The sequence below is a fragment of the Mobula hypostoma genome, chromosome 10, assembly GCF_963921235.1.
Source record: "Mobula hypostoma chromosome 10, sMobHyp1.1, whole genome shotgun sequence".
Lineage (NCBI taxonomy): Eukaryota > Metazoa > Chordata > Chondrichthyes > Myliobatiformes > Myliobatidae > Mobula > Mobula hypostoma.
Genome location: NC_086106.1, coordinates 19304166 through 19323555, shown reverse-complemented (window position 1 = coordinate 19323555; position 19390 = coordinate 19304166). Strand labels below are relative to the sequence as shown.

General features: G+C 45.4%; 1 gene segment (V, D, J or C); it reads left to right on the top strand.

Moving 5' to 3' along the window:
• The first annotated feature begins 687 nt into the window (after positions 1–687).
• LOC134352727 (immunoglobulin heavy constant gamma 2-like) lies at positions 688–18737 on the top strand. The segment is given in 4 exon segments: positions 688–1580; positions 1664–1987; positions 3260–3402; positions 18285–18737. Coding segments are annotated over 4 exon segments (750 nt in total).
• The last annotated feature ends 653 nt before the right edge of the window (positions 18738–19390 follow it).

The window sequence follows — 19390 nt, the reverse complement described above, 5'->3', positions numbered from 1 at the left end:
GAAGTTGGTGACAACTGTGGCATATTCATTCAGATTTGAAGAAAGGTCTCTGAATATTGTCCAGTTCACCAGCTCAAATTCCTGTAAGCGCACTTGTGACTTCCTTGACCATATCTTCTTGGTCCTCACTACCAGCACTGTGGTCTTTAGTCTCTGCCTATATGCCGGGAGTTGAAGTACAGCCAGGTGATCGGCCTTACCAAAGTGTGGCCGTGTGCTGGCACGGTAACCGTTGTTGATGGTGGTATCACAGTGGTCAAGTGTTGGCTCCTCTGGTTCCACAGGAGATATGTTAGTGGTCATTGTTCAGAGACTTCCTCAAGATGTCCTGGTTCAAATCCGGGTGTGCTATTTCGTGTTTACTGATCACGGTGCTCAGCCCTTCCAGTGACTGTCCGATGTTGGCCTGAGGTGGCTGTCCCCACACCATGCCTGGATCTGCTGTGGACTAATGGACTGAAATTGTTTGCAATCATTCATCAACAACTCCATTATCACTGTGTCATGTGACAGGGGACTGAACCCAGCAGGATTTAATCGTGAGCAGTGTCCTGCAATGATCTTTGTCGGCCCTGCAACTATTCACTGATATTACTAATGATGTGGATGATGGGACATAAAGCCATGTCTATGAGTGTCCAGCAAATGAAAAGCAGACTCCACAGGAAATAGAACAGCAGGGAGGTTTAAAGTGTGGAGATGGAAATAGATGAAGTGAACAGGACAACTGAAACAAAGTGAGATCATTGACTGGGGCAGGCAAGTTGCAGAGATGAAAAGAGAGATTTTTCATTATGAGATTCGAAAGTCAGCATCAGAATTTTCAATCTGGAGGAATCCCAGGATCAGTCTGAACAGATATGAGGCAGTCATTGATTCAGCTCAATGTCACAAATGGATCTACAGACTCTCACGTACACCGAGACAAGAAGATTGCAGGAAATTCTGTCTTTGATCAGAAACGGCACCTCTCATTGCAATTCACAGCTCCGATAGTGCATTCTATTGGCATTCCAACAGCTAAATGTCACGTAGCTGGGCAACTGTCCTGCAGTCCCTGCTGTGAGCCAAATGGGTCCTGAGGAAATAAGCTCCTTGATGTTTGATTTTGTTTTCTCAGTCAGAGGTTGTAAGCAGAGATGAGCAACCCACTCTGTAAACAAACCTGATTTCATTCCGTTGTACAATTCTGCACAGGATAAGTCTGAGCTGAAGTTGTCAAGCCAGCTGACAGCAGATATTGTCCAGTTTGTAAATTTTCTATTTCTAATCTACAGACTTATTTGTCTTTATCCAAAATCCCTCCATTGAAGAGATGTGGATCAACCAGACCGCTACTCTGGTGTGTATGATTGTGGGTGCTGATCTGAGCCAGGTCCAAATCCACTGGAAGGTGAACGAGAGGGAGAAAATCAAAGCAAATGTGACCAAAAAACCGAGAGAGGAAGAAACCCAAGACACAGTGATCAGCCAACTCCAGACCAGTGTGGAGGAGTGGACCAGTGGGGTGGAGTACACTTGCTCTGCCCAACAACCTTCTGCAACCTCACCAGTATCAGCACGGACAAAAAGTACCAAAGGTGGGCAAGAGGTCAGCGATTAAAATGGACAACGTTGGTCACCTCAGTAAAAATGTTTGACATTTCCATTGTTTGCCCATCAGTTCCACTGGAGACAAAAGGTCCCAAAGTCAGACTGCTGCCACCACCAGAGGGAGAGACCAAGAGTGGGAACACGGTCACCCTCGAGTGTGTTGCCTCTGGATTCTACCCGGACCAAATAACCGTCACCTGGGAGAAAGGGGACTCTCTGATCTCTTCCAACACCAGTGTGAGACAAACTGCTCTGGAACAGGCAGGGACTTTCATTGCCAGCTACGTCCTGACCGTGAGCACAGAGGAGTGGAAGGAAGGCTCAGTTTTCAGATGCACAGTGTCTCATCCCCCCTCCAACACCAGTGTCAGGCAGGATGTGAAAAACATTCAAGGTATGATTCTGAGATTCACTCCACTGTTGACATCCTCTGCCACAGTCACAACCCAGGGACAAGCAAGGTCAATAGGTAACGGCAAGTCTGGCATTGTTGTAGTTGTGTGAGTGGATTAATAATGCAGAGGCAGAGAGTGGGAAAGAATCAGAGTTCATTCAATGCTTCAAGCTAGTTTTAGATTACAAACTATTTCACTGATGTTCTTTGGTGAAGGACACTGGCCTCCCTACCTTGTTTACCTGTATCCATCAGTCCCACACCAAACTCTTCACTGCTCTCTGACGGACCTGCTGGAGCAGAGCAAGGAATGCCGGCCTTGTCAGTGAGGGAATGATGAAATAATGACTGCAGGGTCAATGTTTACACACCAGCGTCTCAGAAACATGAAGCAAGTCTGTCTGTCAGCAGAACTGGAGGAACTCAGTTCCACTGGAGCAGGCATTGTGGAATGTTACTGGACACAGACAGTTGTTGAGTTGCAGTCAACCAGAGAGATGCACAGTACTCAGCCAGGCACAGAACTAGTGCTGAAGCAATGGTACAGAGTACACGTGTGATGCTATCTCAATGTTATCCCTTTCTCTGTTCACAAGTGTTTTCTAACCCACTGAACACTTTCCACAATTTCTCTTTCATTTCCAAAAGTAAAAAGCCTTCATATTTTAGATGCGGAGAGATCACTGATGGTGTAAACATTGGCCTGGATGGTGTAAAAGCAGAATATTCCAGGTGAACATCATATGAAAAAAGAAATCCATTCCCAATAGGAACCCTCGAGGATGCCCTGTGACCTGCAGCAATGTGTTCAGTGCTGACTCTATTCACTAGATTTATTCATGGTTTAGATATTGGGCAGAAACACACATGTCCAATTTTTGCCACTCACACAAGGCTGGCAGATCTGTCAGCATCTGGAAGGCTTTAACTGCAGAGACAATAATCGATGAAATGAATAGGCAGGAACCAACTCCAGGTCTTTGGACAAACTATCTTAGAGGGACTGCTGAACATACATGCACACCCCAGACTAAATTACATGTTGGGATGATGTTTAATGAATGCTAAGTGAAGATCTGGTTAATATTTTTAGCGGAGCGAACACAGTTGATTCAGAGAAACTGGTTCATTTAGTTCTGTCCAGGGGCTCCCAGGTTACAAATGACATGCTGTGAAGAAACAAGTCATCAAGTTTACTCAACTTTATTGCCCTGTTGATCTTCAAGAAACATTGACAAGAATCTAACCGTCTCACTTTATCAATTGTTTCAGAAACCTGCACAGACTTGACAGGAGAGGAGGGGAAGGAAGAACAGGGACATGTGGATGGAGATGACAATGTGCTTACAGTTGCTGCCTTTGCCATTCTGTTCATCATCAGTTTCCTCTACAGCACCTTCGTCACTGTTGTCAAGGTAACTAATTGACTAACAGAGACATCACACGAAACACAAACTTTCAGCTTCCTTATCTCACATTGCATTCTCTGACACTGCAATCCCAACGACAGCACTATCAACAGACAATGCAGTCTGAGGCCCTTCACAACCCCTGGGACTTTACACCTTTCCTCTTTACTCCGAGCCTCTGGGCCTTGATAAGCAGAAGTTATGACCTGTACAAAAGGGACAGGTTACACCTGAATCCACAGGGGACAAATATCCTTGTAGACAGGTTTGCTAGAGCCAAACAAATTTGGCAGTGATAAGGTTGAGGATCAAATCATTGGTTTACAAACAGAGGCAGTGTGTAGTAAGACTGCTAGCAAGAAGAAGCTGATGACCAGGTAAAATTGCAGTTAACGGGATGAGTTGCAATGTAAAAGGGGACACAATTTTAAAATGTGATGAATACAGGACTGAAGGTGTTATTGCAGGATATGGAATAAGCTCGATGAACTTGAAGCACACCTACACATTGGCATTATGACTTTCTGGGCATCACTGAATGTGGCTGAAAGAAGATTATAGCTATGAGCTTAATGTCCAAGGATACACAATATATCAAAAGGACAGGGAGGTAGGCAGAAGGTGTGGTGTGGCTGTATTGGTAAAAAATTAAATTAAATCATTAGAAAGAGGTGACATGGGATCGGAAGGTGTAGAATCGTTCTGGGTAGAGATAAGAATCTGCAAGAGTGAAAGACCCTGATGGGAGTTATATACAGACCTGCAAACAGTATAGCAAAGATGTGGTCTACAAATTACAGCGGAGGACAGAAAATGCATATCAAAAGTGCAATGTTAAGATAGTCATCGTGAATTTCAATATGCAGGTTGATTGAGACTGATTGCACCTGAACTGGAGGGGAACCAATATCCTGGTTTTGCTGATGCTACTTGGGAGAGTTTAAACTCGTTTTGCAGGGGCTGAGAACCAGGGCCCAGGTCAGTAGGGGAAGGACTGGACCAGAAGTTAGGTGTCAGGGAAGGTATTGAAAGGCAAATTTGAAGTAACAAGTATGATAGATCAGACAGTTTGGAGTGCGTATATTTTAATGCAGGGAGTATCATGATAAGACCATAAGACCAGAAGATATAGGAGCAGAAGCAAGCTATTTGGCCCATCAAGTCTGCTCCATCATTCAATCATGGCCAGATGCAATTCTTCCAGTCATCCCCACTCCCCTGCCTTCTCCCCATACCCTTTGATGTCCCAGCTAACCAAGAACCTACCTCTCTCTACCTTCAATGCACCCAATGACTTGGCATCCACAGACATTCATGGCAACAAATTCCGCAGATTTACCACCCTCTGACTAAAGTAATTTCTTCACATTCCTGTTATAAATGGATATCCTTCAATCCTGAAGTCCTAGTCCCCCCCTACCATGGGAAATAACTTTGCCATGTCGAATCTGTTCAGGCCTTATAACGTTCGGAATGTTTCTATGAGATCCCCCTCATTCTCCTGAACTCCAGGGAATACAGCCCAAGAGCTGCCAGGCATTCCTCGTACGGTAACCCTTTCATTCCTGGAATCATTCTCGTGTATCTTCTCTGAGCCTTCTCCAATGTCGGTTTATCATTTCTAAACTAAGGAGCCCAAAACTGCACGCAATACTCCCAAGTGTGGTTTACGAGTGCCTTTTAGAGCTTCACATTCCTGCTCTTATATTCTATACCTCCAGAAATGAATGCCAACATTGCATTCGCCTTCTTCACCACAGACTCAACCTGGAGGTGAGCCTTTTGGGTATCCCGCACAAGGACTTTCAAGTCCCTTTGCATCTCTGCATTTTCAATTCTCGCCCTTTCTAAATAATAGTTTGCCCATTTATTTCTTCCACCAAAGTGCATGACCATACACTTTCCAACAGTATATTTCATTTGCCACTTCTTTGACCACCATCCCCTGAACTATCTAACTCTCTCTGCAGACTCTCTGTTTCCTCAACACTACACGCTCCTCCACCTATCTTTATATCTTTGGCAAATTTAGTCACAAATCCATTAATCCCATCGACCAAATCATTGGCATACATCGTAAAAAGCAGCGGTCCCAATACCGACCCCTTGATGGCTTTTATGTCCAAGTTTGCAGATGATACAAAGAGAGGTGGAGGGGAAGGCAGAGTTGAGGAAGCAGAGAGGCTGCAGAAATACTAAGAAATATCAGGAGAATGGTCAAAGTGGCCGATATGAGGAGGTGACAGACATAAGCTACAGGGAGGAGATTACCCCAAGGCTGCAGGAGACCGGTGTCTGGGTGACTGTCAGGAGACGGAGGGCAAATGTACAAGAAGTGCAGAGAACACCTGTGGCTGTTCCCCTCAATAATAAATCTATAACTTTTGATACTATTGAAGGGGAGCCAGAGTGACGGGTCTCTGGCACTGAGTCTGGTGATGTGGCTCAGAAGAGGAGAGAGGCGAAGAGGAATGCAGTGATGATAGGAGATTCCTTAGACAGAGGAACAGGACGAGGTTCTATGGGCGCGATAGAGACACACAGATGGTATGCTGCATCCCTGATGTCAAGGTCACGATGTCACAGATCGTGTCCACGGCATTCTCAATGGTGAGCATGAACAGCCAGAAGTCTTTGTTACGAGACACTCCCAACTGCACCAGCTTCCAGGAATACGGATAGCTGGCACGGCCCCTTTATGGGATCATGATGGTCCTGCTAATTGATAATCATGTTTGGGTGCCAAGAACTGAGTATTTAAGGAACAGCTGAACAGAGGTTCGGTGTTCAATGGTAAGCTGACTTGTGCTATCATCCAACATTTGTTTTGTGCTCAGCTCTAATTTGATACCGTGACTAGAACCTTGCTTCATTTACCTCGGTTCCTTTCAGAGTGAGGAAAAGTGGCCTTCATTATCGCTCCAGGACTGGAAAAGTCCTGGCCTCGGCCACTGCGCATTGGGAACATCGGTCTGAGATCTGTTCGGATTCAGAGGAATTCATGGCTGCCATGAGGAAGGTGTTTAATCACCTCACGGGAGCCAGCTGAGACTCAGACCGGCTGATGAAGATTCAACAGGGGGGATGGTCCATGGCCGACAACGCAATCGAATTTTGGACCTTGGCCCAGAAGAGTGGTTGGAATGGGAAGGCCGTGGCCATGTTCTAAAACCATGGATGAACTGAAGGATGGCTCGCCTTGGGAGAGCCAACTGAGATCTGAGAGGTTTTGAGTGACCAATCCATCCATCTCGATAAACGTCCGGCAGAGCAAAAGTGGGACCACTTCAAGAAATCAAAGTGAGCCAGTCTGAGCCCAGTCCCTACGCATCACAGTTCCACCCCACAACCTCGGACCATAACCAACCCTTTGACTGCTCAAGATCCAGTCCAACCCATGCAGGTCGGTTGTGCTGGACTCTCCGCCAATGAAAGGTCCCGGCGTCAGAGTCATTGTCGTGGTTTTACTGTGGGAAGTATGTCACTGATGGGCCGAAAGTCCCAGGCTGCAACCGTCGAGACTGCTAAGACCGTCCAGATTCAGGAGGACTGTGACGGTAGCAGTCACTACTCCCAATACAACTGACTCTGGGTTCATGCTGAAGGCGGAGTTCACCCGGGGTAAAAACTTAAGGCAGGTGAGAGCTGCCTGGACTCTGGTGCAGCGGGTTATTTTCTGGATTTAAGAACCACCCATCGGTTCGACATACCGCTGTGAGAGTTGAGCCAACACATGCCTGCAACTGTCTTGGACAGTTGCCCACTAGGTTCCGGGAAGATCCAGCAACAGACTGTGGATTTGAAGATGAGGATAGGGGATCATGCAGACATTAGTTTCTACATTATTGACTCTCCACTCATACCACTGATCCTCCGGTACCCTGGGCTGTCCCAGTGTAACCCATCCATGGACTGGAGGAAGGGCAGAATCATTGCTTGGTCCAGTCCTGATAAGAGGGTTTGTTTGCACTATGGTGTTCCGAGACCCAGACTCTCCTGTGACCAAGAACTAATAAGAGGGCAGCCTTCAGTGTTGAGGTAACCTGAGACCGTCTGGAGACCAAGTCCTGCCCTTAAGGACAAACAAGCCATTTCCAGTCAATAGGACTCTGCGAGTCCAAACACTTATCGAGTCGTGTCCTCTAGTTCAGGAGAGGACCAAGCAAATACCTGAACAGTCTGGGGAACTCACAGCCAAGCTTATGCAATCCAGCTGCTAGGTCGAAAGGAAGGGATAAGAATCCTTTACGCTGACCCTCGAAGTCTATTTTCAAGAGGGAAATAACCCTCTATAATGCCTCGCTGCTGTTGCCTGAGGATTCAGATGGGGGTTTGAAGAGGAAGAAGTGTTCAAAAGGCAAGATGACACAACCATGGTGAACAAGGGAAGTCAAAGGCAACATAACAGCCAAAGAGAGGGCATATCATTGAGCTGGCATTGGTGGGGAGTTAGACGATTGGGAAGCATTTAAAACCAACAGAAGGCAACCACAAAAGTCAGTAAGAAGAATAAGATGGAATGGTAAAGTAAGCTACTCAATAATATTAAAGAGAACACCAAAAGTTGCTTCAGATACATAAAGTGTAAAAGAGAGGCGAGAGTGGATATCAGACCACTGGAAATCAATGCTGGAAAGGTAGTAATGGGGACAAGGAAATGGTGGATGAACTGAATAAATATTTCGCTTCAGTCTTCACTAAGGAAGACACTAGCAGTCAGGTAGAAGATCCAGGCATCAGGGTCATGAAGTGTGTGAGGCTAACATTACTACCAAGAAGAGTTTTGAGAAATTGAAAGGTCTGAAGGTAGATAAGTCACCTGGACCTGATGGTGTACACACAAGGGTTCAGAAAGAGGTAGCTCAAGAGATTGTAGAGGCATTAGTCATGATTTTTCAAGAATCACTAGATTCTGGAATGGTTCTGGAATTCTGGAAAATTACAAATGTCATTCCACTCTTCAAGAAGAGAGAGAAACAGAAGAATTAAAATTATAGGCCAGTTAGCCTGACCTACGTGCTTGGAAGGAACATGCAGACCGCCAACCAATAGAGACAGGCGGTCTGCATGTTTCCCGAAACAGATGAAAAATGGTTGGAAGGACCAGCAGATCTCTTAACCAATGGCGGCAGGGATAGAAACAGGTAGGTGGGAGGTCTGGTTTACTGTGCCTACCTGACTTTTTCCCTGGTGTTTCCCTTCTCTGTCTTCCCTCGGCAAACAGCCTGTGGTGGGAATGGCCTGTGTATGATTACATCCCGACACTCCCGCAAACATCCTCTCCACATCAACCCCTTCGGGGCCTTTCAATCGTCGATAGGTTTCTGAGGTTTTTATGGCGGTTGGCAAAAAGCCTTAAGGTGAATTACCAACACCTTCTGAAGTAGTGTGGGTCAGCAAATCGTGACCCACATTTTTATATTTGACCCCATAATTTATTTGTATCAAATTTTATCAGACTTGTGTTCTTAAGGAACTGCATTATATATTTAAAGCAATAATCCTGCGACCCTTTCTGCAAAATGCTATTCATGTTAAATTGAATTTTATTTTGTGATAACTCTGAAATCAACCATCCCCGCTCTTGATTATATCCTGTTGATTACAATATCCACACCTCCCATTATTGTGTTCCTTCTTTAAAAACAGTACTTTAACCCTGTGCCCAAACCTCAATCTTGATGTTATCACCTCCTCCCCCTGCTCTTTCCTGCATTTCTCAACCATCTCACTGCTTTTTGGATATTATTTCAAGTCAAAATAAGGATTGTATTAGCTCACATAAAATATCTGGTCTTTCTGCTGAATGTAAATATATTAGACTCCTGATTCCTGTGCTTGAATCAGACAATATTACAACTCTCATCGGTCTCACTACCAATCCTATCCCTCATCTACTATTGCCATTTGGAAGCATGTGTGGACATTTGTAAATATCCATAATAATTATTATTTACATAAAAGATTCCACTACACCATTTAAGATCACTTCTCTATTTTTCTATCTCTTTTTGAATAATTCAGGATCCACTTCTGGTGCTTCACACAGTCATGGAGACAGCCCAGGAAAAGGCACTGTATCACTCACTGCCTTTTTACTAACTCCTATTCTTCCTGATTTTCCCTCAATAGTCCATGCCAAACTTCTGATTTCCTTCTTTCCATTTCCCAGCATGGATCTGGAAGCTGGTTACTTGGATGATTTTCTCCAGGCCCTTGTAGGTTCACCCAATATGTTACCAGAAGCTGAGTTCTTCTCAGTTCCAGAGGTGTCTCTCCCAACTCCACCTGCATTGCCACCACTGGTGTTGTCCTCATTGCCCCACTGATTAACCTTAATGCTTGACTTTGAATTATATCCAGTTTATTGACCACACAGTGTGATGCTGATCCTATACCATACTTCCATAGTCCAGTATTGATCTTATTAATCCTATATATATTGCTTTCAAGGATTTCCTATCAGCTTCCCTTTCCTTTCCTGTTAAACACCTCATAACATTTAGCACTTTCTTACTTTTAATATGTGTTGACCATGTGAGGCTTTTATCTCACCAACTTCCCACACCTTCTAATTCTACACCAAAGGTTTAGTTTCAAGTGCTGTTCTGTCCTCCTCCTTTTGAAAAGCATTGTGTTGGATTTCTCTGCTGAAAATCTGAATTCCCATCTTCATGCCCAATCTTCCACCTTAACGGCTTAGGCGGAAACGGGTGAGGCGAAGAGGGTTTGGTATTCATTTTTTGTTGTTATTTGAGGAGAGGGGCAGTATGAGTGTGAGGGCAGCTTGTTGTTCTCGGTGCCAGATGTGGGAGGCCCTGGAATCTCCAAGCCTCCCGGACGTCCACATCTGCGCCAGGTGCGCCGAGATGCAGCTCCTAAGGGACCGCGTTAGGGAACTGGAGCTGCAGCTCGATGACCTTCGTCTGGTCAGGGAGAGTGAGGAGGTGATAGAGAGGAGTTACAGGCAGGTGGTCACACCGGGGCCACAGGAGGCAGACAAGTGGGTCACGGTTAGGAGGGGGAAGGGGAAGAGTCAGGTAATAGAGAGTACCCCGGTGGCTGTGCCCCTGACAATAGGTACTCCTGTTTGAGTACTGTTGGGTGGGACAGCTTACCCGGGGGAAGCGACAGTGGCCGTGCCTCCGGCACAGAGTCCGGCCCTGTAGCTCAGAAGGGTAGGGAAAGGAAGAGGAGGGCAGTTGCAATAGGGGACTCGACAGTAAGGGGGTCAGATGGGCGATTCTGTGGATGCAGTCCAGAGACCCCGATGGTAGTTTGCCTCCCTGGTGCCAGGGTCCAGGATATTTCTGATCACGTCCAACATATCCTGAAGTGAGAGGGTGAGGAGCCAGGGGTTGTGGTACATATAGGTACCAATGACATAGGTAGGAAAAGGGAAGAGGTTCTGGAAGGAGAATAGGGAGTTAGGAAGGGAGTTGAGAAAAAGGACCGCAAAGGTAGTAATCTCGGGATTCCTGCCTATGCCACGCGACACAGAGTAGGAATGCAATGTGGTGGAGGATAAATGCGTGGCTGAGGGATTGGAGCAGGGGGCAGGGATTCAAGTTTTTGGATCACTGGGACCTCTTCTGGCGCAGGAGTGACCTGTACAAAAAGGACGGATTACACTTGAATCCAAGGGGGACCAATATCCTGGCAGGGAGATTTGCGAGGGCTACTGAGGTGACTTTCAACTAGAATGGTTGGGGGGTGGGAATCAAATTAAAGAGACTAGGAGAGAGGAGGTTAGTTCACAACAGGGGGATGAGAACAAGTGCAGAGAGTCAGAGGGGTGTAAAATGAGGGTAGAAGCAAAAAGTAGTAAGGTGAAAAGTAAAAGTGGCAGGCCGGCAAATCCAGGGTAAAAATGAAATAGGGCCACTTTTCAACATAATTGTATAAGGGCTAAGAGTGTTGTAAAAGCGAGGCTGAAGGCTTTGTGTGTCAATGCAAGGAGCATTCGTAACAAGGTGGATGAAGTAAAAGTGCAGATTGTTATTAATGAATATGATATAGTTGGGATCACAGAGACATGGCTCCAGAGTGACCAAGGATGGGAGCTCAAGATTCAGGGATATTCAATATTCAGGAGGGATAGACATGAAAGAAAAGGAGGTGGGGTGGCATTGCTGGTTAGAGAGGAGATTAACGCAATAGAAAGGAGGAAAATTAGCCGGGAGGATGTGGAATCGATATGGGTAGAGCAGCATAACACTAAGGGGCAGAAAACGCTGGTGGAAGTTGTGTACAGGCCACCTAACAGTAGTAGTGAGGTTCGGGATGGTATTAAACAGGAAATTAGAAATACATACAATAAAGGAACAGCAGTTATAATGGGTGACTTCAATCTACATATAGATTAGGTGAACCAAATTGGTAAGGGTGATGAGGAAGAGGATTTCTTGGAATGTATGCGGGATGGTTTTTTGGACCAACATGTCGAGGAACCAACTAGAGAGCAGGCTATTCTAGACTGGGTATTGAGCAATAAGGAAGGGTTAATTAGCAATCTTGTGGTGAGAGGCCCCTTGGGTAAGAGTGACCATAATATGGTGGAATTCTTCATTTAGATGGAGAGTGACATAGTTAATTCAGAAACAAAGGTTCTGAACTTAAAGAAGGGTAACTTTGACGGTATGAGACATGAATTAGCTAAGATAGACTGGCAAATGACACTTAAAGGGTTGACGGTGGATATGCAATGGCAAGCATTTAAAGATCGCATGGATGAACTACAACAATTGTTCATCCCAGTCTGGCAAAAGAATAAATCAGGGAAGGTAGTGCACCCATGGCTGACCAGGAAAATTAGGGATAGTATCGATTCCAAAGAAGAAGCACACAAATTAGCCAGAAAAAGTGGCTCACCTGAGGACTGAGAGAAATTCAGAGTCCAGCAGAGGTGGACAAAGGGCTAAATTAGGAAAGGGAAAAAAGATTATGAGAGAAAACTGGCAGGGAACATAAGAACTGACTGTAAAAGCTTTTGTAGATATGTGAAAAGAAAAAGATTGGTTAAGACAAATGTAGTTCCCCTACAGCCAGAAATAGGTGAATTGATTATGGGGAGCAAGGACATGGCAGACCAACTGAATAACTACTTTGGTTCTGTCTTCACTAAGGAGGACAGAAAGAATCTTCCGGAAATAGTAGGGGACAGAGGGTCCAGTGAGATGGAGGAACAGAGGGAAATACATGTTAGTAGGAAAGTGGTGTTAGGTAAATTGAAGGGATTAAAGGCAGATAAATTCCCAGGGCCAGATGGTCCGCATCCCAGAGTGCTTAAGGAAGTAGCCCAAGAAATAGTTGGATGCATTAGTGATAATTTTTCAAAACTCTTTAGATTCTGGACTAGTTCCTGAGGATTGGAGGGTGGCTAATGTAACCCTACTGTTTAAAAAAAGGAGGGAGAGAGAAACCAGGGAATTATAGACCGGTTAGCCTAACATCAGTGGTGGGGAAAATGCTGGAGTCAGTTATCAAAGATGTGATAACAGCACATTTGGAAAGCGGTGAAATCATCGGACAAAGTCAGCATGGATTTGTGAAAGGAAAATCATGTCTGAGGAATCTGATGGAATTTTGTGAGGATGTAACTTATAGAGTGGATAGGGGAGAACCAGTGGATGTGGTATATTTGGATTTTCAAAAGGCTTTTGACAAGGTACCACACAGGAGATTAGTGTGCAAACTTAAAGCACAGGATATTGGGGTAGGGTATTGATGTGGATAGAGAACTGGATGGCAGACGGGAGGCAAAGAGTGGGAATAAACGGGACCTTTTCAGAATGGCAGGCCGTTACTAGTGGGGTACTCCAAGGCTCAGTGCTGGGACCCCAGTTGTTTACAATATATATTAATGACCTGGATGAGGGAATTAAATGCAGCATCTCCAAGTTTGCGGATGACACAAAGCGGGGCGGCAGTGTTAGCTGTGAGGAGGATGCTAAGAGGATGCAGGGTGACTTGGATAGGTTAGGTGAGTGGGCAAATTCATGGCAGATGCAATTTAATGTGGATAAATGTGAGGTTATCCACTTTGGTGGCAAAAGCAGGAAAACAGATTATTATTTGAATGGTGGCCGATTCGGAAAAGGGGAGGTGCAACGAGACCTGGGTGTCATTATACACCAGTTATTGAAAGTGGGCATGCAGGTACAGCAGGCGGTGAAAAAGGCAAATGGTATGCTGGCATTCATAGCAAGAGGATTCGAGTACAGGAGCAGGGAGGTACTACTGCATTTGTACAAGGCCTTGGTGAGACCACACCTGGAGTATCGTGTGCAGTTCTGGTCCCCTAATTTGAGGAAAGACATCCTTGCCATAGAGAGAGTACAAAGAAGGTTCACCAGATTGATTCCTGGGATGGCAGGACTTTCATATGATGAAAGACTGGATCGACTAGGCTTATATTTGTTGGAATTTAGAAGATTGAGGGGGAATCTTATTGAAATGTATAAAATCCTAAAGGGATTGGACAGGCTAGATGCAGGAAGATTGTTCCCCATGTTGGGGAAGTCCAGAACGAGGGGTCACAGTTTGACGATAAAGGGGAAGCCTTTTAGGACAGAGATTAGGAAAAACTTCCTCACACAGAGAGTGGTGAATCTGTGGAATTCTCTGCCACAGGAAACAGTTGAGGCCAGTTCATTGGCTATATTTAAGAGGGAGTTAGATATGGCCCTTGTGGCTAAAGGGATCAGGGGGTATGGAGGGAAGGCTTGTACAGGGTTCTGAGTTGGATGATCAACCATGATCATACTGAATGGTGGTGCAGATTCTTAGGGCCAAATGGCCTATTCCTGCACCTATTTTCTATGTTTCTATGTTAACCTTTGTCTCTTAAAGTTTCCGTGTTATAAATTTCACATTCCCACCCCTTTTCCACATAGCTCCATCGTCCACACAATGAAATTCCAATGCAACTATTTATATTAGAAAATATACCATTTATTATGATAGTAAATACTAATGGACTAACAACACTTCTCTGAGGGGTTCCCTTTTCCATAATTGGTTTACTTGACTGATTTCCCTGGTCGCACCATGACAGGTCTACCAATTTAAAAATCCTTTATCCAATTCAGCATTCAAACTCAAATTTCCAATTCATATAACTTAAAATCAAACCTTCCCCATAGATAATTCTGGGTATCCAATGTCCCTGGTGACAGCATTCATTCTTTTTATCATCTTCCAATCACTGTCAATGGGTGTTTGTATTCCTCCGGAGTCACAAATCGTACTCCAATATTCCTCTTTCACCTTTAAAATTGTTTTTCTTACTATTGCTGCATATGTTTATTCTCAATTACTTTTGGAAAATTGTGTGCCCTCTTTTCCATTCTAAAGGCTCTATTACGATGCTTAATTGTTTCCCCACAATCTTTTCTCCACCGTGGCACCATTTTCTTTTCAGCTCTATTCCATTTCCTTGGGATACTTATTGTTGTCGCTGTCATTATCCCTTCTACAATCTTGCCACATAAAAGATCCACATCCTGTTTGATTTCTATATTTGTTATTCCTCATCACTTGTTTCTTCAGACATTCCGCAATCAGCCTTCTCAAACAGCCGGCATTCCAGTATATTTTCAGATATATCAGAATCAGGTTTAATCTCACCGACATATGCCATGAAATTTGTTGTCTTTGTGGCTACAGTACAATGCAATGCATAATAAGAGAGTAAAAACCTGTGAATTATTGTGCGTGTGTGTATATGTATGTAGGTATGTAATTAAATGAGCAATGCAAAAGTAGAAATAAAACAGTAGTGAGGTAGTGATCACGGGTTCAATTCCCAATCAGAAATCAGATGGCAGAGGGGAAGAAGCCCCTGAATTGTTGACTGTGAACTTTCTGGCTTCTGAACCTCCTTCCTGATGGTGGCAATGAGAACAAGGCATAACCTGAGTGATGGGGGTCCCGAATGATGGATGCTGCCTTTTTGAGGCATCACTCCTTGAAGGTGTCCTGGATACTACGGAGGCCAGTGCCCATGATGGAGCTGACTGAGTTTACAACTCTCTGCAGTTTATTTCTATCCCATGCAGTAGCCCCTCCCTCCTGCACCCCCATACCAGACCATGATGCAGCCAGTTAGAATGCTCTCCATGCTACATCTATCGAAAGTTGTGATTGTTTCGGGTGACATACCAAATCTCCTCAAGCTCCTAATGGAATATAGCAGCTGTTGTGCCTTCTTTGAAGTTGCATCAATATGTTAGATCTTCTGGGTCTTCATAAGCAAAAGGTGGAAGAATATGAATGTGAATTTGGGGCAATAATTGTGAACTTAAACAAGAAAATCAAGCAAGAGTTGTATTGCGAGAACAACAGGTTTTTGGAAAGATAGGATGATTTGACAGATGAATGCATAGCTGAGGAACTGATGCAGGGGCAGGGGTTTAGATTTCTACATCACTGGGATCCCTTCTGGGGAAGTTACAACTGATACAAAAGGGATGGGTTGCGTGTGAATCCAAGGGGGATAAATATCTTTCTGGGCAGGTTTGCTTGTGCTGTTCAGAAGGATTTGAACCAATTTGACAGGAGATGGGAAATTGAGTGATAGGGCTGAGGATCTAGTTGTTGGTTTACAAACAGAAGCAGTGTGTAGTGAGACTGCTAGCAAGCAGAGGCTGATGATAGGCCAAAATTGCAGTCAATGGGATGAGTTGAAATTTAAAAGGAGGACAAAATCAAAAAAGGGTGATGAACACAGGACTGAAGGTGTTATAATTGCATGCACACAGTATACAGAATAAGCTAGATGAACTTGAAACACAGCAACAGATTGACACGTATGACATTGTGGGCATCAGTGAATCATGGCTGAAAGAAGATTATAGATGTGAGCTTAATGTCCAAGGATACACATTGTATTGAAAGGACAGGCAGGTAGGCAGTGAGCGTGGTGTGGCTCTCAGAAAGTGTCCAATCATTCTGGGTAGAGCTAACAATCTGCAAGGGTGAATGACCCTGCTGGGAGTTATATACAGACCTGTGAACAGAATAGCAAAGATGTGGTCTACAAATTACAATGGGAGATAGAAAATGCATGTCAAAAGTGCAATGTTAAAACTGTCTTCAGGAATTTCAATATGCAGGAAGATTGGGATGGGTTGCACCTGAACTGGCGGGGGGGGGGGGGGGGCAATATCCTGGCTTCAGGGTTTGTTGATGCTACTTGGGAGAGTTTAAAGTGGTTTTTCAGGGGGCTGAGAACCAGAGCCCCAGGTCAGTAGGGGATGGATGTGACCAGAAGTTAGATGTCAGGGTTAGTATTGAAAGGCAAAATTTAAATAACAGGTAGAATGGGTCAGATAGCTTGAAGTGTGTATATTTCAATGCTGGGATTATTATGGGTAAGGATGATGAAATTAGAGCATGGATCAGTACATGGAACTACGATGTTGTAGACATTACTGAAACTTGGTTGAGAGAGCGGCAGGAATGAGTGATTAATGTGCCAGGTTTTTGGAGTTTTAGAAAAGATAGAGGAGTAGGTAATGGGGTGGGCAGTTGCAGTCCTGATCAGGGACAATATCGCAGCTGCATTCAGAGGAGACATAATGGAGGGGTCAGAAACTGAGTCGATTTGGGTGAAACTCAGGGTTAGACAGGGTGCAATCACACTGATGGGATTGTACCATGGACCCCCTAATAGCCACTGGGACATTGAGGAACAGATACGTAATCAGATTAATGAAAAGTGTTAAAATAATAGGGTTGGTGTCATGGGGGATTTCAACTTTCCAAATATAAACTGGGAAGGCTTCTTAATGTAAGGGGTTCAGATGGGTTTGAATTTGTTGAGTAGGTTTCTTAAAACAATATGTGCACGGTCCAATGAAAGGAGGGGCCACACTGCACCTAGTTTTCGGGAAGGAGCCTGGCCAGGGGACTGACCTTTCAGTGGGTGAACAGTTCAGGAATTGTGACCACAACTCGTTAACTTTCAGGATAGCTATCGACAAGGATAGGTGTGGTCCTTGTGGAAGAGATTTAAATTGACATCGGGAAATTTACAAGGGCATTAGGCAGGAACTAAGAAGCGTTAATTGTGAACAAACATCAAATTTGCTGGTGAACGCAGCAGGCCAGGCAGCATCTCCAGGAAGAGGTACAGCCGACGTTTCGGGCCAAGACCCTTCGTCAGGACTAACTGCCAGAAGAGCTAATTGGCATTAATTGGGAACACCTCTTTTCTCTGGCAAGTCCACATTAGACAAAAGACCGTGAGACAGGAGCAGTATTAGGCCATTCAGCCCATCAAGGCTGCCCTGCCATTCCATCATGGCTCATCCTGGATTCCACTCAACCCCATACAGCTGCCTTCTCACCATATCCTCAGATGCCCTGACTGATCAGGAAAATATCAACTTCTGCTTTAAAAATACCCACAGAATTGGCCTCCACTGCAGTCTGTGGCAGAGCATTCCACAGATTCACTATTCTCAGGCTAAAAAAAATCCTCCTTACCTCTGTTCTAAAAGATCACCCATCAATTCTGAAACTGTGCCCTCTTGTTCTGCTTACTCCCTCCATAGGAAACATCCTCTCCACATCCACCCTATCTCATCCCATCAACATTCGGTAGGTTTCAATGGGATCTGTCCGCATTCTTCTAAGTTCCAGCGAGTACAGGCCCAAAGCTGCCAAACGCTCCTCATATGTTAACCCCTTCATTTCTAGAATCATCCTTGTGACTCTCTCCAATGAAAACACACCCTTTCTAAGAAAAGGGGCCCAGGACTGTTGACAATACTCCAAGTGTGGCCAGATTAGTGCCTTATAAAGCCTCAGCATTATCTCCTTGCTTTTATATTCTATTCCACTTGAAATAAATGCTAATATTGCATTTGCCTTCTCTACCACAGACTCAACCTGTGAATTAACCTTCTGGGAGCCTTACACGAGGACTCGTAAGTCCCTTTGCACCTCTGTTGTTTGAACCTTTTCCCCATTTAGATAATAGTTCGCACTATTGTTCCATTGTTCCATATCCGTTAAAGATGCCGCCTGTAACCGGTGACTTTGGGCGAGCTCTCCCGGGCAAACGGCCCTCGCCACTGTCCTGTAACCGAGAAACCCTTCTAAAACTCCACTTTAGCAAGATCAAGATCAACAACACTCTGGCGAAGCTACTGACCCAGATGGAGACCACCGCGCCAGATCTGCTTCTTAAACTCCGGACCGCACCTGGACCCGACCACGTTCCCGGAGACCCGCGGTCTGCTACCGGGCCGGAGCGCTTGGAGACACGGCCCATTCCGACCAGCACCTCTCCGGAGCAGGCGACCACACAGAAGTGACGGCGGAGACCTCAAGGTGCCGCAGACGCTTCCCCGGAGCGACCACCGTAAAGTCCCATTGGTGGCCATCCACAGCTGCTGGAAGTGAGGCCTCCGCCGCCAACCTCGGAAATCGAGCCCGAGGCTCGGCTGGAGCGGAGGCTCCGCAACCGTGACTCAGTTTACGGACTCGTTTCAGCCAGGAGCCCGGCCCTCTGGGATTAAGTGTCGGCTTCGGGGCCCGACCCAATCGACAGCCCAGGTCCCCGGCAGCTGGAAGTGGCAGCGGAACCTCCCCCGTTACTCGGCCCGACCCGGAGCGCACGACGACGCGGCCTGCTGATCGATTCCCGCGGGACGCGTCCACCTACCTCAAAGAGCTGACAACAACACACTGCCATCGACGGAAACCTGGAAAGATGCACTATTTACCGAGGAAGCATGGGAAAAGAGCTGGGCTGCTGGTCAGATTGAAGCTGAGGGGCTTCACGGTCCCTATGCCCACCATCCTGCTAGCTAATGTGCAAGCCAGAGAGAACAAGGTGGATGATCTTAAAGGGAGACTCACCTACTGCAGGGAGATGCAGAACTGCTGTGTATTCTGTTTCACTGAGACCTGGCTCTCCCCTGCCACCCCCAACTGTGCCATCTGACCGGAGGGGTTTTCGATCTATCGGATGGACCGCACGACG